The 25,955-nt window shown below is 32.7% G+C and overlaps 1 protein-coding gene, 1 non-coding gene and 3 pseudogenes across 2 annotated transcripts; 1 reads left to right on the plus strand and 4 right to left on the minus strand.

Moving 5' to 3' along the window:
- Positions 1-863: 863 nt before the first annotated feature.
- LOC144255169 (olfactory receptor 9K2-like) lies at positions 864-1,805 on the minus strand. The gene has a single exon (XM_077799296.1). The coding sequence runs from the start codon at positions 1,803-1,805 to the stop codon at positions 864-866; it is 942 nt and encodes a 313-aa protein (XP_077655422.1).
- Positions 1,806-3,205: 1,400 nt separating this feature from the next.
- Positions 3,206-3,311, minus strand: LOC113178080 (U6 spliceosomal RNA). Its single transcript, XR_003300179.2, has one exon. It is a non-coding gene; the product is annotated as a U6 spliceosomal RNA (small nuclear RNA).
- LOC113178078 (ubiquitin carboxyl-terminal hydrolase isozyme L5-like) lies at positions 3,259-16,561 on the plus strand (annotated as a pseudogene).
- LOC113178075 (olfactory receptor 6C3-like) lies at positions 14,285-15,438 on the minus strand (annotated as a pseudogene).
- Positions 16,562-18,625: 2,064 nt separating the features above from the next.
- Positions 18,626-19,789, minus strand: LOC113178076 (olfactory receptor 6C3-like; annotated as a pseudogene).
- Positions 19,790-25,955: the final 6,166 nt, after the last annotated feature.

A 25,955-nucleotide genomic window follows, 5' to 3' on the forward strand; every position in this document is an offset into this window, starting at 1 on the left:
CCAGGATATTTCTTAGAGCTTTTTTAGTATCTTTATTTCTTACAGAGTAAATAAAAAGTTTAATGTGGGAATGATCAGCATATACAATATGGAGGCCACACTCTGTTTTGATGACTCCCTTCATTCCTCTTTCAATTGTTCCTTGGCAATAATTAACACAGACAAAATCATAAATATCTGAATAAGGGAATGAGTGTTCAAAAGTATTTTAAGTTTTTATTTCCCTTTCAGTTTTTGAATTAGGATCCAGTAACTAAGTGCTTCAGAGTATCCAAAATTCCTGGCATGCTAGAAATCAAACTTTCCAAGTTAATGTACGTAGTGAAGCTATCTATAGTTGGTTCATTACTATTATTATTTCCTTGGTGTATAACACATATAAAATATTTAATCAAGGTGAAAATTTCATTACCACTACATATACTAATGGAACTAGCTATATGGTTGAAAAAATATAGTATTTAAAAAATAGGCATCTGTGAATTACCCATAATTGCAGATACAAGGAAGGACAAGCCCAAAGACACATACTAGTTAAAGATTTGTTTGAACAGTATAATAAAATATGAAAACATTGTTCAACAGTATGGCATACACATTGATTCTGTGAAATAAAATGTAATTAGAGATCATTGAGAGGGTTTATCCTGAAAATAATTCCCTAACTTCCAGAGCATCTCTCATATCCAGGATTTTCAGGATTAATGATGTCCAAGAGAGGGAAGAAGGACCCTTGGGCAAGGGTACATCACCTGGAAAATGCTACTAACAGTACTTTTGTCATTTTAAGGAGAATAACATAAGTGATCACAAAAGGTATGAAACAAATAGCCACAATACAACTGTTTGAGCAGAAATAAGAATCATAGAATACCATTTTTCTTTCCTAGAAGTTTTTTAAGAGCCTCTTTGACATCTTTGTTTCTCAGGGAGTAAATCAAAGGGTTCAACATAGGTGTGACTAGGGAGTAACATAAGGAGGCCACTTTACTCAGTTCAGGAAACCTGTCAGGGGTGAGGTACATGAAGATGACAGCCCCATACAGCACACTCACAACTCCTAGGTGGGAGCTGCAAGTGGAGAAGGCTTTCTTGCGGCCCTCCGCGGAGCGAATCTTTAAAACTGTGGACACAATATACATGTAAGAAACAACAATGACTATGATGGTTGGCAAGATAATGATGATAGATAAGGTAAAAGTTACCATTTTCTGGACAAAAGGGTCAGAACAAGATAATCTCTGAAGTGGGCGACTGTCACAATAAAAGTGGTCAACGGTCCGAGAAGCACAAAAGGACAAATTAAATGTTGTGCTAGTTAAAAGAACTGAGCTTACACAGCCAAAAAAATAGGACCCAGCCACCAACTGAGTGCAAAGACGTGCTGACATCTGAACAGAATAGAGGAGTGGGTTGCAGATGGCAATGAAGCGATCATAAGCCATGGCTGCCAGGAGAAATCCCTCGGTCACAATGAAGAGTGAAAATAGAAAGAGCTGGGCCACACAGCCTGCAAAGGAGATGGACTTGCTTTCAGACCAGAAGTTGGTCATGGCCTTGGGTGCAATAACAGATGAATAGAAGAGATCAACAAAAGAGAGGTTGCCTAGGAAGAAATACATTGGTGTGTTCAGCCGGGGGTCAGTTATGATAATGGTCATCATCCCAATGTTCCCTAGAAGGATCATGACATAGACAAGCAGAAATATCAGGAAGAGGAGAAGATGGAGTTCTGGGATGACCTCAAATCCTATGAGAATGAAGTCACTAACTTCTGTGTGGTTGTTTCTTCCCTGGTCAACCATGGCACAAACCTAAGGAGAGGAATAAGGCAAAACAATTCTCTTTTTGATTATAGTATTTTAAGTGTAGAAATAGAATATTTACAGATGAAATACTGCACATGAAACTATTTTCATATCAACAAACAAGAGTTTGCATTCAATATCCCTAGGCTGCTGAAATTATAATTCTATCAAGCACATTGTTCTTTGTATTTAAATCAAAATATATAAGGCATTTTAGGAAGAAGCAGATTTTAATCATTGCATTTTTGCACTTCCTTAATTTTGTCATAATTTACAGCTAAAGAATTATCTCTATCTAACATAGCAGTATTATATATATTCTAAATTAGGAATATTATATATAATCATATCATGTTGTCTTTGGCTACTATTTTATAACAATGTCAGTGTTTGAATCATCACATTACAGTAACAAACAATTTAAAAAATATTTTTACCTTGTTTTGCTTTGATCCATTTAGTTTCCTTGTTCATGCAGCAATCTTTAGAAGTATAAAAAAATGATTTATTAACATATTCAATTTTGTTGCATCAAACAAAATTTAAAGCTAATAAAGCTAAATAATGTAGAGATATTTTAAAAATAAATGAATGAATTTCCTAAATAAATACATTTTATTTTCTTCTTAAGAAGTATTCATTTTCATTAGTATTTGAATAATTTAAAAATTTCATAATCTCTTGGCTCTCTTTTTAAAGTGGGTCAATAAACTGGAAAACAATTCAGTTCTTCCACTGCAAGAGATGTATTTCTAACAAGGCTGAGTCTATTAAGTTAAAGGGATTTCACTCTGTATTCAAGGCAGGCAAAGTCAAAAATCTAAAAAAAACAATTTTTTTTTGAATTCTGGTATATTTATGCATCTTAAAATGAGAAAAAATGGAATAACCATGGATATTTAAGGACCTTTCCAGTCTTGTGTTATCCAAGTTCCATGATTATCTGCCAGAATAGAGGTTGTCTTTGAAGGCTTTAGTTATTTTTATTCTATAAAACTTTTTTACAAAGTATTTCATCATAAAAGTTTTGCTCATCTCTGATGGAGTCCACTGAGAGAGGAATAATCATAGAGTCACTTACATGCAGGCTCTTGGGCTATTGTCCATGAGGACTTCAGAAGCCTCAGATATAAACAAAGAGTCTAAGATATAAACAAAATAGCCTAATAATAATTAAAGTACAAAGTTTTTTTTTTCATGTCTGGTTGCATGTATCCTTTGAGAATTCTCTCTGGACTTTATTGAACAGAAAATCTTTCTGGTTATTTTCACAGCAAATATTTGATAAACTAAGAGAAATAGTTTAAAGAGTTTGTATTATTTAAAAATTATTTAAATTTTGTGGCAAACTACTTTTGAATATAATTTAAAAGCCCATTATTCTCCCTGAATTTTTGAAATATTTTTTAATTGAATGTTTCACAAATTTGCCTGTCATTGCACATGGATCATGACAACATTCTCTGTATCATTCCAATTTTAGTATATATGCTGCCAAAGCAGAAACTCTTTAATATTTCTTGTTGACCCATCTATTTCTTGATATGGCAAATGCCTTTTAAATCACAAACTCAAAATCAGATGTTTTGCTTATTCATGCTTTTCTTTACTTTAATACTAAATAATTCAAAAATATAATGAAAGATATGATAGCAATCAATACAGTCATAAAAAATTCCCCAGTAAAAATATGTCTAAGAGATCAGAATCTATGTGTAAAAATTCCTTAGAAAATACTGTGTAACTGAGACCTTGATTAAAATCACAAGTCATATTAGTTTTAATGAGTCCAATAGTCTAAGTATATCTTTTCCCCATAAATATTCCCATAAGTTAATTGCAAGGCTATTTTAGAAAATTATTTTTAGTTAAAAATATTTCTTCAATTCTCTGAAAATTTTTCAGTGTGAAGAGAAGGATATTGACCCACAGGAGCCCAGTTTCCGGCACAGGACAGCCCCTTCTGACCAGCAGACTACCCCAGGAGCCCAGATCCAGCCCAGATCTGCCCACACCACCCTTGTGGGTCCCAGGCTCACAGTACAATTGGGTCCATCCCCTCCGCTGGAGGCAGACACCCACGTGAGCCCAGACTCCAGCACAGGACCACCTCTTCCAACCAGTAGACTACTGCGGGAGGCCAGACCCGGCCCACATCCACCTCCACCGACTTGTGTAGGACCCAAGTCCAGAGTAGGTCTGAGTTCCTCCCCTGGGAGCCTAAGCCTAACAAACTTCCATCTGAGACACTGCATTAATCGCCATTAACTTCCCCACACAGTAAATCCTAACTTTGACAGCAGAAAGGGCCTAGAAGCAGCTGCTTCTCAGAGTAGGCATCCAAAAGAGAGTGTGAGGCCCAGGCTTTCAGCCCTATCTCTGTAAGACATTGCTTCCATCTTGGGACACCTTAATTATTATCTCGAGTTACCTCTGCTATTGCCATCACTAACTTCAGATGCAGTAATATAGATTGAGGGACACCAGCAGGGTCTGGAAGCCCAACATAGAGTTGAGTTACAGACAATTTGCATGGGTACTATAAGAATATAGGGAAGAAACTGTAATATCTCAGATCCACACTGCAAGAAAGGAAGACACATAGACAACATGAGAAAACAAGGGAGTAAAGTGTCCCAAACAAACCAGGATACTGTAATAACAGAACCTATGGACAGCAAAGTTGATGAAATGTCAGAAAAGGAGTTCAGAAGGTTCATAATTAAAATAACCATAATCTGTGAATTAAAGAACTATCTAAATGAGCAAATACAGACAAAAATTGATCACTCCAATAGAGATAAGAAAGCAAATACAGGTAGCAAAAGATGACTACAAAAGAGAGATAGAGAATCTGAAAAAAAAAAAAACTCAGAAATTCTTGAAATGAAGTATACAAGAAACCAAATAAATAACTCAATAGAAAGCATAACCAGCAGTCTAGATTACACAGTGAATATAGTAAGAAACCATGAACAGAACATCCAAGAATTATGGGACAGCATCAAAAGGCCAAATCGAAGAGTTATTGGGATAGAGAAGGCAGAGTTTGAAACCAAAGGAATGAACAATCTCTTCAATGAGATAATATCAGAAAATTTCCCAAGCATGAAGAACAAATTGCAAAAAACAAATACAAGAGGCTTGTAGGACACCAAATATACAAAATTACAACATATTTACACCAAGGCACAATAATGAAAATGCCTAGCATAGAGAATAAGGAAAGAATCTTAAAAGCCACGAGAGAGGAATCTGATCACAACAGTGAGAGATCAATTTGTATCTCAGCAGATTTTTCAACCCAGACCCTCAAAGCCAGGAGATCATGGAACAACATATACCAAGCTCTGAAATAAAATGGATGCCAACCAAGAATCTGACATGCAGCAAAGCTAAGCTTTAGATTCGATGATGAAATAAAAACCTTCCATGATAAACAAAAGTTAAAATTTTACAACTAGAAAGCCTGGACTGCAGAACAACCTCAGCAAAATATTTCATAAAGAGGAAATAAAGAACAATGATGAAAATCAGCAGAGGAAGTATTACACTAAAGGAAAATCTAATCACAGGAGAAACCAAGTCATATTAAATACCAAAAATAAAAAAAAATGGCTGGGAATACAAATCATGTCTCAATAATAAACCTGAATATTAATGACCTAAAATCACCAATGAAAAGATACAGACTAGCAGATTGGACCAAAAAAAAAAAAAAAAAGACTCAACAATATGCTGTCTCCAAGAGACTCATCTCATAAGAAAAAACATCCACAGACTGAAGGTGAAGGGTTGGTAAAAAATCATACCACTCACATGGATGGTGAAAGCAAGTAGAGGTTTCCATCCTCATATCAAATAAAGTAGACTTCAAGGTAAAGTTGATAAAAAAAAGGATAAAGAAGGATGTTACATATTGCTCAAGGGAACCATATGCCAACAAGAATTAACCATTACAAATATAATTGTAAATATATATGCTCCAAACAATGGAGTATCTACATTCATTAAACAATCTCTTCTCAAGTTTAAGAGTCAAATAGACCACAATTTTGGGTGTCTTTAACACACCTTTTTCATCAGTAGATTAGGGTCTTCCAAACCAAAGCTGAACAAAGAAACTATAGAACTCGATAATACAATCAATAACTTAGTCTTCACTGATATATATAGAATATTTCATCCTTCAACTAGAGAATACATTTTCTTCTCAGCATCACATGGAATGTATCCTAAAATAGACCATATATTATACCACAAAGCAACTCTTAGCAAATATAAAAAGGTAGAGATACTACCCTGCATTCTATCAGATCATAATGGGATGAAATTAGAAATCAATGATAAAATAAGAAACAAAAGATACTCCAAAACCTGGAGGCTAAATAATATACTACTGAATGATCAATAGGTTGCAAAAGACATCAAGGAGGAGATTTAAATAATTTTAGAGGTTAATGAGAATACAGATGCAACATATCAAAATATCCAGGACACTCAGAAAGCAGTTCTAAGAGAAAAGCTCATTGCATGGAGTTCATTCCTTAAAAGAAGAAAAAGTCAACAAATATATGAGTTAACAACACATCTCAAAGCCATAGAAAAGGATGAACAAGTCAATACCAATAGCAGTAGAACACAGGAAATAATTAAAATCAGAGCTGAGAACAATGAAATTAAAACAAATTTTTTTTTTAATTGACAGAACACAAAGTAGGTTCTTGGCAAAAATAAATAAAATTGGCAGATTCTTAGCAATGCTAACCAAGAGAAGGAGAGAGAAAAGTCAAATTACTAACATACATGATGAAAAATAAATATTACTACAGAAACACAGAACATAATTAGAAATTATTTTGAAAACTTGTACTCCAATAAAATAGAAAATATCAAAGGAATCAAAAAATTTCTAGAGTCATATAATTTTCCCAAATTGAATCCCAATGATATACACAATTTAAACAGATAAATTTCAAGCAACGAAATAGAAGATGCCATCAGAAGTCTACCAATCAAAAAAAAAAAAAAAAACCCGGACCGATGGATACAAGGTGAGTCCTGCAGGACCTTTAAAGAAGAACTAATATCAATACTCTTCAATTTATTTAAGGACATAGAAAAAGAGGCAGCACTTCCAAACTCATTCTATGAGGCCAGTATCACTCTGATTCCCAAACCAGGCAAAGACATATCAAAGAAAGAAAACTTCATATCAATGTCTCTAATGAACATAGATACAAAAAATTCTGAATAAAATTCTGGAAAATTGAATACAAAAACATATCAAAAAGATTGTGCACCATGATCAAGTGGGATTTATCCCAGGGATGCAAGGTAGCTTCAATATAGGGAAATCAATAAATGTAATTGATCACATCAATAGACTTAAAGATAAGAATCATATGATCATCTCAACAGATGCAGAAAAAGCATTGGACAAAATACAGCACCCCTTCATGTTCAAACCCTAAAAAATTCAGGGATAACAGGAACATTTCTCAACATCATAAAGGCTATCTATGCTAAGCCCCAGGACAACATCATTCTAAATGTAGAAAAATTGAAAGCATTCCCTCTAAAAAATTAGAACAAGACAGAGATGCCTTCTTTTACAACTTCTATGTAACATAGTTTTTGAAACACTGGCCAGGGCTATTAGACAAAAGAAATCAAAGGGATGAACATAGAAAAAATAAAGGAACTCAAAATGGCACTATTTGCTGATGACATGATTCTATATCTAGAAGATATAGAATCTTTTACATGTGGAACTAGTAAATGAATTTAGCAAAGCAGCAGGATATAAAATCAACATCCCTAAATCAAAGGCATTCCTGTATGTCAGTATCAAATCCTCTGAAAGGGAAATGAGGAAAACTACCCCATGCTCAATAGCCTCAAAAACAAAAAACAACAACTTGGGAATCAACTTAAAGAAAGAGGTGAAAGATATACATAATGAAAATTACAGAACCCTAAAGAAAAAAGTCAAAGAATACCTTAGAAGATGGCAAGATCTACCTTGCTCTTGGAAAGGCAGAATTAATATTATCAAAATGACCATACCACCAAAAACACTATACAGATTTAATGCAATTTCAATCAAAATCCCAATGACATTTCTCATAAAAATAAAAAAAAAAGTCATGAAATTCATCTGGAAAAATAAGAGACCCAGAATAGCTAAAGCAATCTTTAGCAGGAAGAGTGAAGTTGGTGGCATCACTATACAAGACCTTAAACTGTACTACAGATCAGTAGTAACAAAAACAGCATGGTATTGGGACCAAAGCAGACTGGTAGACTAATGTTACAGAGGAGGACACAGAGACTAACCCACAAGATTACAATTATCTTATATTAGACAAAGGTGCCAAAAACATACACTTGGAGAAAAGATAGCCTCTTCAATAAATGGTGCTGGGAAAACTGGAAATCCATATGCAACAAAATGAAATTAAAGTTCTATCACTCACCATGCCAAAACCTTATCTCAAAATGGATCAAGGACCTAGGAATAAAGCCTGAGACCCTGAGTCTTATAGAAGAAAAATTAGGGCCTAATCTCCATCATGTGGTATTAGGCCCCTATTTCCTTAATAAACTCCTTTGGCACAAGAATTAAAATCAAGAATCAATAAGTGTGGTGGATTCAAACTAAAAAAGCTTCTTCTCAGCAAAAGAAACTATCTGTGAGGTGAATAGAGAGCTTACATCTTGGGAGCAAATCTTTACCCCTCACATATAAGATAGAGCACTAATCTGTAGAGTATATAAAGAACTCAAAAAGCTAAGCAGCAAAAAAAAAAAAAAAAACAAATAACCCAATCAATAAACAGGCCAAGGACTTGAAGAGACACTTCTCAAAGATGATATACAATCAATTAACAAATACATGAAAGTGTTCATCATCACTAGCAACTAGAGCAATGCAAATCAAAACTACTTTAAGATTTCATCTCACTCCAGTCCGAATGGCAGCTATTATGAAGACAAACAACAATAATGGTTGGTGAGGATGTGGGAAAAAAAGGTACACTCATATACTGCTGGTGGAACTACAAAGTGGTGCAGCCAATATGGAAAGCAGTATGGAGATTTCTTGGAAAATTGGGAATGGAACAACCATTTGACCCAGCTATCCCTCGCCTCAGTCTTTACCTAAAGGACTTTAAAACAGCATACTACAGGGACACAGCCAAATCAATGTTTATCACAGCAGAATTCACAATAGATAAACTGTGGAATTAACCTAGATGCCCTTCAATAGATGAGTGGATAAAAAAAATGTGGCATATATACACAATGGAATATTACTTGGCAATAAAAGAGAATAAAATAATGGCATTTCCAGGTAAATGGATGGAGTTAGAGAACATAATGCTAAGTGAAGTTAGCCAATCCCAAAAAACCAAATGACAAGAGGAATAGACAAACTCTAGATAGGGCAGAGGGGTTGGAGAGGAAGGAAGGGGCTTGGGGTAATTAATGATGGTTTACTGTGATGAACATTATTATCCAAAGCACACGTATGAAGACACGAATTTGTGTGAGTATACTATGTATACAACCAGAGATATGAAAAATTGAGCTCTATATATGTAATAAGAATTGTAATGCTTTCTGCTGTTATGTATAAATAAAAATAAATAAATAAAAAGAAATGTTCACATAATTAAATTTAATAAAATTTATCATAATACATATGAAATATAAATTTATATTTAATGTAAATATAATTTAATATAAAAGTATTATATAAATATAATAAATGCATTTTTATAATCTCTAATTTATAAATGACTAAGCTGAAATGTTGCAATTGTGATTAAGGACAACCACATTTGGTACCACGTAAGGATAGTTGTCCTGTTAACACTACTGGGCTTCATACAAGTGAATTATTTTTGAGCAAATTGTATGTAAATGGTTGTATGCTATGTTGTTTAAGATAATGTTAATAGTAACACTTTGTTAAGCACTTGGAAAGTAGTGGCATGTTTCTGAGAACTTTTTAAGCCTCATTTTAATAAATATTCACAAATACCCTCTGAGAAAATTACTGTTCCTGATTTTCATGTGTGAGAACGGATGATTGAGAGTAAGATCACATAGAATGATCCAGGAGTGAGGCAGGACTTCCCCAAGCTAATCATATTGTTGAGTGTCATTATAATAGTTCACCATTTTGTGTAAGGAAATATTTCAAGTTAATAAAACAACTAAAGTGTGGTACCTGGGAGAATCCAGAATCCCAAAGGGCTTATTGTAGTATTGGAAACAGAGTTTGAAATAAAACCAGAATTTCTGTTTCTTCTGAGGTGTAGAGCCTGCATAAGTTGCAGGCCCATTTTATTATTAATAGCTAATCACAGCAAGGAAATACCTGCCCATATCAGCTCAGAGGGTCACAGTTGTCACAACTGGATTCTTCACTACTACCCATTGGATTCCTATGATCAGATTCTCATTTTATATGCAGGAAACACTGTGGTTTACTTTCTGATTTAAGTCCATGCACAAAGCAATCAGGAAAACTGTACAATTTATGCATGTTAAATAATCTGAGATAATGTCTGATAAATCTTTTTAATAAATAAATTATGTGATTCTTTAAAACACAAAATATAATATGGTAAGAATTAACTAACTAAAGGGACAACAAAAGAAGAGAAGATTTATCATAGGCTTATGAAAATAATGTGCTCACATTTAGCAATTATTATAGAATTGATCATAACTCTGGTAGGGTAAAAAGCTGAAAATCCAACCTTCTATCATCATCAATGATAACATTAACTTGGACTATTTCTCCCCATGAAAATTTTAGAACATTTAAGACAGAATCACTCTTTTTCCTCACAATATCCACCAATCCTGTCATAAGATAATTAATGATTACCTGAATTAATAATAATAGAAGTAATGGAAATTTCTCTAACAATTCTGGTATTTATCAGAAATTTTTAATACAATATTTCAAATGAAAATCAGTGTATTGGAAAATTATAAATCTGGTTGACTTATCCCATAATTGCAAGGTGTAATCTCTGAAATATTGAATTCTCAACATCTACTTCACTTTGTTCATTTGCTATAAATTACAAATATCACTAATTATTTTCTAAGGGAATTTATAAAATTTATAAAATAAATCCTGCATATGATTTGCTTAATACAAAAATAGAGTAAATAGAATATTATCACAAGAGATGTCATTTCTTATCCCTACTATTAAAAACTCTAAAGTCATTTCTAGACTCTCAATTTCAGTTCTTCAGTAAGTTAAGTTAAACCTTCACCAATTTATCATAATTCCAGTCATTTTTTTCATGTGTAGGTTTCCTTTATTACTGAATATTAATTATACAGAATGATGGGATTCGTTATGGTATTTTGTACCTGCTTATAACATGATTTAATCTGATTGATTTTATTTTTCTTGTTAAGTTTTACATTTTATGTTCTCTCATATGTATATAATTTTGTAGTTATTTAATATATCCTAAGAAAAATACGTTGGAGTAATGAAAAATATCAATTATATATACCTCATAAAGTTGTTGAAAGAATTAAATGAGCCCCTAGGTTTTATTGAAAAAATTATATCAAAAACTACACTCTAGATTCGTAGGTAATGTCAACTGTTTCAAGAATCAGTGCTCCACTGCGGGTTTGCTGAGATCTGTGACCCACTGCAGCTGGTGCTGGAGGCAGCGGAGAAGGCCATGGAGTCCTGCAAGGCCAGGGAGTGGTGCCTCATGGAAAGTCTCTCCTGGGTCTTTACCGAGCTCATTCAAGGATTCGATTACCAAGGGGCTCAAGTAGAAGAAATACGGAGTTTAGAACCTGAGAATTTTGAAAAGTTAAAGTTAAATTTTGAAAAGTTAAAGTTAATTTTTCTTCTCAAGTGGCAGCCAGAAGGACCAGGATGCACTGTGTTAAGGAGTTCAGACTTGACAAGATATATTTCTCGAAGCCAGTAATTAAAAATGCATGTGCAACTCCAGCCATTGTAAGTGTGTATTGAACTGTACCCATCAAGATGTCCATTTAGGAGAGACATTATCAGAGTTTAAACAATTTTCACAAAGTTTTGATGCAGTTATGAAGGGTTTGGCCTTCAGCAATTCGGATATGATTCAACAGATACACCATAGTTTTTTCAGACAGCAAACATTTGAATTTGATGCCAAGACATCAGCCAAAGAAGGAGATGTTTTTCACTTTTTTAGTTATGTTCCTGTTGATGGAAGACTGTATGAACTGGATGGATTAAGAGAAGAACCAATTGATGTAGTTGCATACAATCAAGATGACCAGATGAGTTCAGTACCACCAATCATAGATAAAAGAATACAAAAGTACAGTGAAGGTGAAATTCGATTTAACTTAATGGCCATGTTTCTAACAGAAAAAAATGATGCATCAGCAGAAGGTAGCAGAGTTACAAAGACAACTTGCAGAGGAACCTATGGACACAGATCAGGGTAGTAATATGTTAAGTGCCATTCAATCAGAAATTGCCAAAAATCAGATGCTTATTGAAGAAGAAGTATGAAATTTAAAAAGATAGAAGATAGAAAATATCAAAAGAATAATTATCTGCCTTTCATTATGGAATTGTTCAAGACTTTAGCAGAATACCAGCAGTTAATATCTCTTGTAGAAAAGGCAAAAGAAAAATAGAATGCAGAGAAAGCTCAGGAAAGCAAAAGAAGAGAATACTTTGAGATGTGTACATATTTCTGCTTTTACACTTATTATTTTATGGCAACATTAAGTATGAGGAACTTTGAGCAACATCCTATTTGACTCAGTGCATGTTTGGCTATAGTACCAGTCTGCCTTGTCTTTAATGCATGGATAATAAACTTTATCCTTATCTGAATCATACATATACAGTGCATATTAAATATAAGTGATACTGAGAGTACTTGCCCAGATTCCATTCTTTGGCTCTGGATCTGAGAACTCTTGTTGGTATTCTGGATATAGAATTACACTAATGAAACTAGAAAATGCACAAATGATATTTTTTACCTGTAATTGTTCTAATTCATCTTTTGATTTTTTTAGCATAAATACTTTTGATTTTTAAATGTCAGATCTTAATTAAACAGGTTATTCTGTTTCTTCTTATCATTAATGGAAAAAATCAATATTTCCATCTTTGATATATGTTTTGAGGATCTTAAAACTGAATTTTTCCTCTTAAACCACTTATTTGATTTTAATGAAGTTCGTTCGAGAAAAGAGCATGACTGCAGTTTCTAGTAATTTCCATTGCTGCCAGTAGAAAAGATATGGTTATATATTGTAATTTTATTTTAGCAAAGTTTCTTCAAGTGTTTTGTAGGGAATCTGACCATGAGAATATACAGGGAAGTGTTCCTCTTGTGAGCTAACTCCTGCTGGGCAGCTGGCTCTGTTTCCCATCTTTAGAACACCCTGCCATTTCTCCTAGGAACTAATGCATGTGCTATGTCTAGCTGCTGTGGCAATGCCACTAGAGTCTTATCAGCCTTGCCCTTGATCTCATGCACACAGCTCCTGGGAATAAAAAAAAAAAAAACGCTCTTGTTAGACAACCACAATGTTTCACTGAGACTAAACCTGTCCTCATAACAGTAACTTTATACAACGGACTTTCTTGAGAGCTACACAAAACTCCTAACATTGTACATTCCACCTTTGTATGTAACTCAAGAATGAGTTGCATAGTGTTGCTAACTCTATAACCTGCCTAATGGCACAATGAACAATATGTACTAATGATGCCAATGACCTAAATTAACCCATTGATATAAATAAAGCTTGACAGCTTGGCCTCTCTGTCATTCTCCCACTTCTTTTCCTGTCTCTGCATCTTGTTTCTGCGTCTCCTTTTATTTTCCATAGTTTACCATGGTATATCTGCTTCCTCATTCATGATTGCAAATGCATTGTTACATCAATTATTTTTTCCTCCTCGTGAATAAAGAAGTATGATTTGTTTAAAAAAAAAGAATTAGTCGACCATATAATAATACTGAAAAATTTATTCATCTTCTCTTCTCATCCTCTTAATACTTCTCCTCATTATTGTCATAATTACTTTTAGCATTAAAATTTATTTTTATTACCAGGTAAGAATGAAAATTTCTGAAGTCCACATATATCTTGACCCACTTTCCATCAAACTAAATGTCTTTTGTCTGTTCCAAAGCAAACTACTTTTATTTAAAATTACAGTAATTAATCCAGTTTTTCTCCTTTGCCCAAATACATTTGAGTAAAATATTTGAAATATTAGAAAATTCTGAAGCAATATTTAGCTTTATAGAATTTATTAAGAACAATATGGGGGAAATTTTAAGAAGGACATGGGGAAGAAAAATCCTAACAACCATAAATGAAGGAAATTTTGGGGAGGTTGTACATAACAGAAAACATTTACAAGAAATTTATTTTTCCTAACATTACTAATACTTTCATTTACCAGAGAGAAGCATCACTTTCTGGATGGTGGCCTTAGAGGCTTGCTTCACTTGCTGATTCCTCAATGTGTATATAAATGGATTCATCATGGGAGCAACAGAGGTATTTAGAATAGCAACCCCTGTGGTCAATGATGCTCTTTCTTTTGCAGAGACATTAAGATAAATAAATTTGCAACTTCCATAAGAGATGAAAATGACAATCATGTGAGAGGAACATGTAGAAAATACCTTTTTTCTCTGACTGGCAAAAGGGAGTATCAGTATTGTCCTCATGATGAACATGTAGGATAGATTTATTAATGCCAAAGTGAAAAGCAGAATCACTACTGCAGAGGAAAATTCAATCACTTCTAGAGCCATTTATCTGAGCAGGATAATGGCAATAGAAAGAAATGGCCACAAGCAAAGTGATCTCATTGGAACCACAGTAATCTAATGGGAAAAAAAAGAATAACTGGTGGGAAGATGTTTAGGAATTCTGCCAACCAAGCACAAAAGACAAGCAATATGCAGACTCTCTTGTTCATGATGGTGGTATAATGCAGGGATTTGCAGATGGCTACATAGAGATCATAGGGCATGGCTGTTAGAAGGTAAAATTCAGTTATACTCAAGAAGATGGAGATAAACAACTGAGCTGTGCAATTTGTTTTTGAGCTGTGAAATTATTATATGAAATTGATTTGTCCTTAGTAATAATTGTGCCCAGGAATCCAGGGATACAGACAGTTGTAAAGATGATTTCTTTTTTTTTTTTTTTTAAAGAGAGAGAGAGAGGAGAGAGGGGAGAGAGAGAGAGAATTTTTAATATTTATTTTATTTAGTTCTCGGCGGACACAACATCTTTGTTGGTATGTGGTGCTGAGGATCGAACCCGGGCCGCACGCATGCGAGGCGAGCACGCTACCGCTTGAGCCACAACCCCAGCCCCATAAAGATGATTTCTAATACAGAGAAATTCCTGAAAAGAAATACATAAGAGTCTGTAGATAGGAGTCCACCAAGGTGAGAGTGATGATTGTCATATTTCCAGTGACACTCAATATATATGTGATAATTAAACAGATAAAAATCACAACCTGGAACTCAGGGTCACCTGTTAGCCCTAGTAGAATGAATTCTGTGGGTAGAGTGTGGTTTTTCATTGTCAATCCTTTTTTTCTCCTCTTTAGAACATAAAAATATAAGTTCCCCTATAATGTAAAAATATTAGCATGAGATTGAAGATAGAGCATAACACTTTAAAAAGATTCATACAGATGAGTTTTATGTAAAATAAAATAAAACCTTGTGTTCACAGTAACCCCCTCCCATTTCCATTGTATCTCACATCCAAATAACTTGTATTAGCAGAAGTTAAATATTGAACTCTCTTCATTGAAAATATATTGTTACAGACCATAGGTAAAAGCTTATGGTGATAATATTTAAATAGAAGCTATATCTTCCAGTATGTCTTTAAAATTTAGTTTATAATTATTTGCAAAAATGTTAATTTATAAAACTGTTGAAAATATTGTAATTTATGTTTTTCTTTCCTCAATCTTATAAAGCTAGTCTAGAATACAGTACAATTGAAAGAAGAGTTTGAAAAGTCTTCAAAGTTTATTTCAGCTTACATTCAGATATTATATTTTGAGAAACTCAAGCCCATGTACTTTAGGCAACTTTCACAGGTTTAACAACCTGTCACTGTAATAATCATCTACTTTAGAAACTACACGTTTATTTGGAAAATGTGTCAATATTATTTCCTAAATTTCCTATTTTAAGGTTTGGCTAATGTAATTACCCTCTATGCCTCATTTACTTTTCTAGTAAAAAGACTAAAAGGACAAGAAAGGGAAACTTCTTTTCCCTAAACAAATCATTGCCTAGAAAATTTTTCATTTATAAAATACATGGTTTAGTTATTTTTCCAATATTGCTATAGCAAATGAACAAGTGGATGATCAAATTAAAATCTGCTGGGAAGAAGATATTCTTTCAGATAGAGAATGCCCACTTTCAGATAGAGGATCCCATTTCTATCACAGCATAACATTGAAACATAAGGAAAAATAAATTAAAAAAAAAAAAACAAACAAACCAGGCCTGTTGCTGTGTTCTTGTCTTGGGATGCTGTTGATGATATTTCCAGTAATAAATAACAAGTAAGTTTGTTATTCTTTAATTTAATACATATTCCATTTCATTTGTACCTTTCAAAATACAGTTTGCATATACAATTGCAGATTTAGAACCCTCGTAATATTAAAAATTAAATAATTGAATAATAACAAGCTAACTTTCTGGTCTTTCTTGATGATTTTACATTTTCTGGCAAATGTTGATTTGAACAATATAAAATAAGAACTATTTCTATCTATGTATGCTATACAAATGGAGCTGGCCTATTTTTATCTGTCTCTTATATCTTTGGAAATTCATTAAGTAAACAAAGATTGCCAAGGGAATTCATCACTAAAAGATATAAATGAACCATTGACATATATCTTTTTAAAATTTTATTTTTAGTTGTCAATGCAACTTTATTTTATTTATTTATATGTGGTGCTAAGAATTGAACTCACAACCCCAGCCTCAACTGTCTTATCAATATTAATAAAAAATACCAGGGCTAGGATTGTGGCTCAGTGGTAGAGTGCTTTCCTAACATGTGTGAGGCACTCGGTTCAATTCTCAGCACCATGTGTAAATAAATAAAAGAAAGTTCATTGACAACTAAAAAAATATTTTAAAAATATTGATAAGTCAGTACCTGTATTGATGTTAATAAAGTAAGTATATAAATAACATGTGGTATTGGATGTATAAAAGTTTGATTTAGAATTTGATTCTCCTATGGTTATTTGAACTTATGCTTTTTTCTTTGAGAAATTATGGATCTTTAAGAACGTTAGCATATTTGCATCCCTTAAATTTTGGCAACCTCGTCAGATCTTCCTCACAATAACATAGGGATATGTTAGAAAATGCTGCTTGTGTTTCTAGTCTGACTTAAGTGTCTTCCGAAATGACCAGTGTTAAGGATCTCTGATGAGAGTTATCCTTCTATCATCATTTACATTTAGGAAGAGAATTCTTATGCCCATAGCTAATGTTATAGCAATATTTGCTAAAAGTTACATTTACTTCCTTTCACTGTATCATATACTTTCATTGAATTGTTGCTTATAGTTATAATATGACAACCTCTCACTGCAGGAATAGTTGTGAGCCAAGAAAATAAATAGTTAGAAATCCAGTATTAAATACTTAAACTTATGTATTTAAAATTGTTCTACACTGAGAGATATAAGTTTTATGACTAGAAAAGTATAACATTCATATATCATACATAAGTATATATGTAACACACATTTTCCATTTAGCAATTTCTTCTTATTTTTCATATATAACATGAATATCACAAGTATGCAAAGCATGTGATATAAAATTTCAAAAGTGCAATCACTGATAGATTAAAATTTGACAGTATTTGAAAGTGGGATAGAAGAGAGAGAATAGGAAAAGTTGAGTAAGCAACTAGTTAACTCATAGAAAAATAAAATAGCACTGAGTTGTGTTGAATTTATGATTGATGGCATGCATTCATATTTAAATCACAAAAATTCCTAAAGATTTAATTTCTCAGAGAGGCATTACCATTTTAATTTCTTGTATTGGAATCCTTTGATTTCCAGATTTTAGCAGACTGTTGAGATATAAAGACTAAGAATCCTTTGGAATGTATTAGATTCATGTAATGATTTTTATTTTATAAATAATTAAAACAATTTTTATATTTACTTTGTAAATTACAGTAGTCCACAAATTTAGAAATAAAGTGTATTAGTCTTAAAGTTTTCTAATCAATATTACTTGAAAAAAAATTTTAAAGAGGAACAATTGAAGTTGAAATTATCCTATTGTCTAACTATTAACTGATAACTCATGACAAAAATTTAATTATTGAGTTGATGTTCATATGACTAACATAATTATAATGAATCCTAAATTTATTTTGTGTATTTAATGAGGAACTCAATTTAAAGAGAAAATGAAAGTGGTGCCCTTCAATTTCACAAAGTTTACAACCCGATATTTAAGATATAATGTAATAGAACATTACATTATATTTAATAAACCAAGATATAGACCCTGTAGAATCTCAAAACATTATGACATTATCAATATTCACTTTGAAAACATGGGAGAAATTACATAGAATTTAAAGTTATACATCTGAAGTGCAACATAGTGACACATGTGCCTTTTATGGAGTGATATACACAGAATTAAAACTCTTTACCATATCATAGATTATGTTTTATATAAATACATACCATTTCAAGAAAATTCTGTAGGGGAAAATTTCAGCATATTTTTAAATACTCAGTAAACAATATGTTGGATATACTTGGGTGTGGGTGTGGAAAAATGGACTGGGGAAATCTCCAGTCAAATATAATGTGGCATATAAAGAAACCATTAGAGAACAAGGATACTTAATAAAGATATTTATGAATTTTGAGATTTTACTAAGTTGTTTCTTACAGTGTCCCTTACTTTTGATAAATTTTCTTTCATTATTTGTAGAATACCCTGCCCTGTGGAGCACATCCTTGAAGGCTTGCTTTACTTGCTGGTTCCTCAGGGTGTAGATGAAAGGGTTCAGCATGGGGGCAACAGAGGAGTTGAGAATAGCTACTCCTTTAGTCAGTGATGCCTTTTCTTTGGCAGAGGGATTAGCATACATGAATATACAACTTCCATAAGAAATAGAAATGACAATCATTTGAGAGGAACAGGTAGAGAAAGCCTTTTTTCTCTGACTGGCAGATGGAATTCTCAAAATGGTCCTGGAAATGTACATGTAAGATAAAACCACTAATGCCAAAGTGAATAGCAAAGTAACCAGAGCAAAGTAGAAACCAATGTTTCTAGGAGCCATGTATCTGAGAAAGACAGTTGTAAGAGGGGAAAATAATCACAGGCAAAGTGATCAATGACATTGGAAGCACAGTAATCCAGCTGAAGCAGAAGCATCAGGGGTGGGAAAATGGTCAGAAACCCACCCACCCAGGCACACAGCACAAGCAGGGTGCAGAGTTTCCTGCTCATAATGGTTGTGTAATGAAGGGGCTTGCAGATGGCAACATAGCGGTCATAGGACATGGCAGTGAGAATGTAAAATTCTGTCACTCCCATGAAAGTAAAGAAAAAGAGTTGTGCTGCACAATTGTTATAGGAAATGGTCTTATCCTGGGTGAGACTAGCACTTAGAAACCTAGGGATAGATAGAGTTGTAAATGAGATCTCTAAGAAAGAGAAGTTCTGGAGGAAGAAATGCATGGTAGTCTATAGACGGGATTCCACCAAGATTAGAGTGATAATAGATTCCCAGTGACATTTCATATGTAAGTGATAAATAAAAAGATAAAAATTCCAATATGAAGCTCAGGATAATTAGAAAGGCCTAGAAGCACATTCTGTGATCTCTGTGTGGTTCATCTCTCTCTCTTTCTCTTTGTTCCTATTTCTTAGTCTGTCCTTTTTCCTCTTTTAAAGCTATTGGGGGTACAACAGAATTAAATAGAGAAGAAAGATATAATTTATTATGATCAGTACAGTCCTTATTGATATAATTCTAAAATATGTTCCACAATCTGTAACAATTTTGATTATATTCTTTTCATTATATTTTAATACATATTTGTAATAATATTATCTGTAATAATATGACTATTTAATGTAGTAACCAGGAAACATGTTCACTTACTGATTTATATTATAATTCTCTAAAAATCTGTAAAGTTTGATGTCTTTGATGATTTGTTAGAAATGTGGGTGTGTGTATATACATGCAGGCACACAGTATACAAACTTTTTTTTTTCATTTTGAGCTTAAAAGAACATGTTATTTATTTTTCACTTGGCTTTGAATCATAATTTCAAAAGTACTTGCCTTAGATTTTAGCAGCTCTGTCACTTTGGTTATAGCACATTATAGTTTCCATTTGAACATCATCCTTCCTTATCTCATAAGTTTTATGAAAAAGTGTTTTCTTGATTTGTCATTTTGTCTGACATGAGCCATTCATTCCACTGATTCACTCATCCACAAGGATGTCTAGAAGTGTACAGGAAAACATCTTCAATTCACCTTAACCCATTCAGTTAGCCCCCAGCTCTTCAAACATAGGAGAGGTATACTATGCTGTGGATTTAGTCTGCTAAGTCCTGATAGCTGTCTTTTCCATATTGCAGATGTTCAAATTTCTGCTGTGAAGGACAGAATGTAAAATCATTGTTTTTTTTTTTGTCAGACACTACCAATGTTCACACTAATCAAATTTGATTTTATATTTTCTCTATTTTATGAGGATGGAAGGGAAGTATTTTAGGAAATAAAGATGCAATTTCAAAACTTTCAGAAAATGTGACAATACACTATGTTCCCCTCCACTAATTTTATCTAGAAGTTTAAAAAAGTAATATTTAAAGAAAGAACAGAAAAACATATGATAAAATTGGGTATTATGATTTTAGATTATTAAATCACTATCCTGCTTCCAACTGATTGTACATTTTATCTCAAATAGTTTAACTTGACTTGGTTTGTTTTCCAAAGGTTTAATCTCCTGGGAACAAGACAAAGGCCAGGCCACATCTCTGCTATCTTATCAACCTCGAGGGATTTTTGTTAGCCATCCTTCAGTTTCTCAGAAGCCTCCTGTTTTCTATTGTGGCTCTCCCTTGAGAATGGTATTTTTGTTTTCCACAGAGAATCTACAATGCTGTCTTAGACAAACTATGTATTTCCATTAATTGTGATTACTTAATATTTTATTAGTATGTAATATTTCATAAGCAATAAAAATAACTATGAAGCATACTTTGTTACAAAACCTGAATTCTAAATATAAATATTTAATCATATTTTTAAATATAAAAAATGTCTACATAATCCTTTTTGATTGTTAATACTTTGTTAGATGTTGGTCCCCTGTAAACTAAAGGTTATTCTATAATGGTCAGTTTAAAAATATCTATTATGAAGTACATATTTTTTCATAATTAACAAAATGTTATTACATACTTTAACTAATTTCATCTTCATTGCAGACTGCAATATTTAATTGCTTTGTTAAATTTCCTCATCTTACTACTCATCTTGGCTTTACCTTTATTTATCATCACTTCAATATTTTAATAGGAAATAACCACAAAATGATTAACCTTCATTTATATGACATTCTGTCTAGTGGATTACACATATTATTCTCTTTCACGTTCTTCATGCTTCTCAAATATTTCTACAATGAAAATATAATATCAGATGTGTTTGTTTTTCATTGCTGTGGTTCATATACCTGACAACACTAACTTAAGGAGGAATGTGATTTGGGGTTCATGGTTTTAGAAGTTCAGTTCATGGTCAGCAAACGTCATTACTCTGGGCCCCAGTGAGGCAGAATGTCATGGTGAAAGAGCCATGGTGGGGTAGAACTTCTCACCTCATGGAAGCCAAGACAGAGGAGGAGGAGAAGAAAGAGCAAGAGAGAAAGGAGACAGAGAAGGGGCAGGAGAGGATCTGAGGAAACAAGATAAACTCCTCAAGGGCATGACCCCTGTGATATACTTCCTCCACTCCAATCTTACCAGCCTGTAGTGACCATTCAGTATTATATTCAAATTATTCATCCATCAAATGTATTAATCCACTGATGACTTTCCAGCTATCATCATCTAATCATTTAACCTCTGAACATTCCTTTATTTTATTTTATATGAATTTAATGGATCCCTTCATATCCAAATCATAACATTATATAATAGCACATATATTTAATATATAATTACACAAACTAATAACATATTATGTAATAAAAATCATTCAATATATATAAATCTCTCATAGTAAATAGTTAGATTTAGATACTTAATTCAGGTTAATATCATTTTTCCCTTTGTTCTTTTAAAACTGTTTCAGAAAGGGAATACATGCTTAACAAAGTTTTCAAAATTTTCTGAGCAGCACATTTGTGATGAACAGTTGACTCCATTAGTTCATTATATGCTACAATTTGTAATATTTCCAATGTATCATTTACCATTTGCTTATTATTATTACAACTACTAGAGAAAAGTTCAGATAAATGCTTTCTCTGTTGTCTATTCAGTATTCTGAGTTGGTTCTCAAGTATGTCATGTTGAATCATATGGAAATATGAATTTATAACTTTGAAATTCTATTAGATCACATTAGTATTTGACATAAACATATCACAGAAAATTAAAATGAACAATCTGACCTCTTTGGAGTGCTTCAGTTATGAGCAAAGTGTTGTTTATTTGTTTTGCTTTTGTTTTGTTTTGTTGATGTTTTTTGAACATACATTTTAAATTTTGATGGCTTTCTTCTAATCTACTACATTTGCAGATTCATAATACAGCACTTTCCTGCTGTATTCTTACACAATTTGGAATGGTTATTTGAGATAATACTCTGTCCTTAATTTTGTCATATACATCCTTTAAAATGTTAAGGTAAATTTCTTCTGTCCCTAGTTGCTTCAGCATTTTCAACATGAATGGGTGCTGGATTTTGTCCAAGGTTTTTCTACATCTGTTTAAATGTTATTATAATTCTATTTGTGTGGCAAATCACATTTGTTGTTTTATATATGTTGAGCCAACCAGAACAATCAGGCAAGAGAAGGAAATTAAAAAATATATATTTAGAAAGAAGTCTAATTATTCCATTTGCTGATGATATGATCCTAAATATATAAGACTTGCCCTGGAAAAGAAAGAAAGAAGAAAGAAAGAAAGAAAGAAAGAAAGAAAGAAAGAAAGAAAGAAAGAAAGAAAGAAAGAAAGCTCCACCAGAAAAGTCAGAGAGCTGATAAATAATTCAGCAAAATATCAGAATTGAAGACCAACATTAATAAATCAATAGCTTTTCTATACTCCAATGGTGATGTTGTTGAGAAAGAAGTAGCTCTATGATGAAAATTATAGACCTCTGTGAAAAAAAAATGAAGAAGATCTTAGAAGATAGCAAGGCCTCTTATGTTCTTGGATAGTCTAATTAATATTGTCAAAGTGCCCATACTATCAAAAGCAACATACAGACTTAATGCAACCTCCATGAGAGTACCAATAAAATTATTCACAGAACTAGAAAAAAAATATTCCAGAAATTCATTTGGAAGTCTAAGAGACCCAGAATTGCAAAAGCAATCCTGAGCAAAGAAGAGCATGGGTGAACAAATCATAATACCTGATCTCAAATTATACTACGGACTTATAGTGACAGAAACAACTTGTTGTTAGCATTAAAATTGACATAAAGACCAATGGAATAGAATAAAATCACAGAGACAAACCCAAAAAGACAGAATCATCTGATACTTGACAAAGGTGTCAAAAATATATGTTGGAGAAAAAAGATAGCCTCTTTAAAAAATGGTGGTAGGAAAACTGCTCAGCCGTATGTAGAACAATGAAATGAGATCCTGATCTCTCCTCTTGCACAAAAAATCATCTCAAAGTGAACCAAAGACCTAGGAATTAGACCATAAACTTTGCAACTGTTAGAAGAAAACATAGGGTCAATAACTCAATATATTGGTGCAGGCACCAACTTCCTTAAGAAGGCCTATAAAACTCACAAAATAAAACCCAGATAAAAGAGCAAGAAGGAATGAAAACTGAAAGCTTCCACACAACAAAGGGAATAGTTAAGAGCATGAAGAGAAGAGCCCACAGAATGGGAGAAAATTGTAGCCAGCAACTCCTCTGACAGGGGATTAATACCAAGAATATAGAAAGAACTCAGACACTTAGCACCAGTAAAAAATCTTAATTAATAAATGGGCAAAAGAAATAAACATACACTTTTCAAAAGATGAAATACAAATGGTCAACAAATACACAAAAAATGAACATCTCTAGAGATGACAGAAACACAATCAAATTATATTGAGATTTCATCTCACTTCTACTACAATGGAAATCATCGAGAGTACAAATAATAATAATTCTGGTGAGGATGTGTAGAAAAAGGTACACTCTTTGGTTGTAGGTGGGACTGCAAATTTATACAAGGATTCTGCAAAGTAGTATGCAGATTCCTAAAATGATTAAGAATGGGACCTATACTTCCCAGCTCTTCCACTCTGCAGAATTTATCTTAAAGAACTAAAATCAACCCAAGAGAGTGATGTATGCATACCAATGTTAACAGTAGTGCAAATCACATTACCCAAGTTATAAAACAAGCCTAGGTGCCTGTCAAAAGGTGAATGGATTAAGAAAATGTGATATATAGGCCCATTTAAGTTGTTACTAGTCAGAAAGAAGAATGGATTTGCTGGTAAATGAGTAGAACTGGAGAACATCATGCTTAGTGAAATAATCCATATTCAGAAAGTCAATGGTCAAATGATTGCTGTCTTATACAGCAGGAAAAGCAAAATAATTGGGGGAAAGGGTGTGGTGGGGATCCCAAGATAATTGGCATAAGGTTTTTCATACACACACACACACACACACACACACACACACACATACATACACACACTATTTTTTAAAAACTTAATCTTACCATAATGTTTAATGAGAATGGACCTGAAAGACAATACACTTAGTTACATAAGCCAATCATTGTAGTACAAACACTGAATGATTTTACCTATATGAAGTATCTAAAGCAGACTCATAGAAGCATAAAATAGAATGCTACAGGACTGGCAGAAAAGGAAATAGGAGTTTCTATTCAAGGGGTGTATAGAATTTCCAAGATGAATAAATTCTAGAGATCTGCTGTACAATATTGTGCCTCTATTTAATCATGCTGTATTGTGATTTTAAAATTTGACAATGTGATTAGAACTTACATTAAGTTTTCTTATTCCAATAATAAATATTATCTGAAAGTGTTCAAAACTATCTCACTGTGTCTAGAGAAAATTATAATAATTGCTGGTAGTCATTAATATAGGTAATTATTCTATGTAATCTACATACAGATTTGTTTTCATCCTCATAATGTTATTTATGCTTCATTTATTTGATAATATTCCTTATTTATTTGTGGGGAAATATGTACTTTGAGGTTGCAGAAAGATAGGTTTTTCAAATATTTACTTCCTATCATAAAAATTGCAATTCATTTGGAAGAAATTTAATTTACAAATCATGTACAATTTTCCTCCAAAATTTGGAATCCCTTTTTATCTCTTTCAGCAAATTTCATACTCTAGCTCTCAATTGATTATAACATTAAAAATGTACCTCCATTGATGAGAATTACAGTAGGTTTTCTCACATGTTAAAATACTTCTCAGTATCCGTATTTTCAAGTTTTTCATACACACAGACACACCCACATCTTTATTAAATACTTTGTAAGTATTTTAAGCATAATGTGTGGAATAGAAATTTTAACAAATGAAATCATGACTTTATATATAATGAAATATTTTTCATTGCAATGAAGCTTTTATTTTTTACAAGACAGAAATTTTCAAAATTTTACTTAAGTATCTACTAATTTGATTATATGCCCTGCTTCTAAGTCCAAAACATGAGGATACCTATACCCATATCTATATATTTTTCATGCATATAATATTTTCAAAAGATCTATATGCTAAGAGATTTTTTATAT

This window comes from Urocitellus parryii, chromosome 5, assembly GCF_045843805.1.
Source record: "Urocitellus parryii isolate mUroPar1 chromosome 5, mUroPar1.hap1, whole genome shotgun sequence".
Lineage (NCBI taxonomy): Eukaryota > Metazoa > Chordata > Mammalia > Rodentia > Sciuridae > Urocitellus > Urocitellus parryii.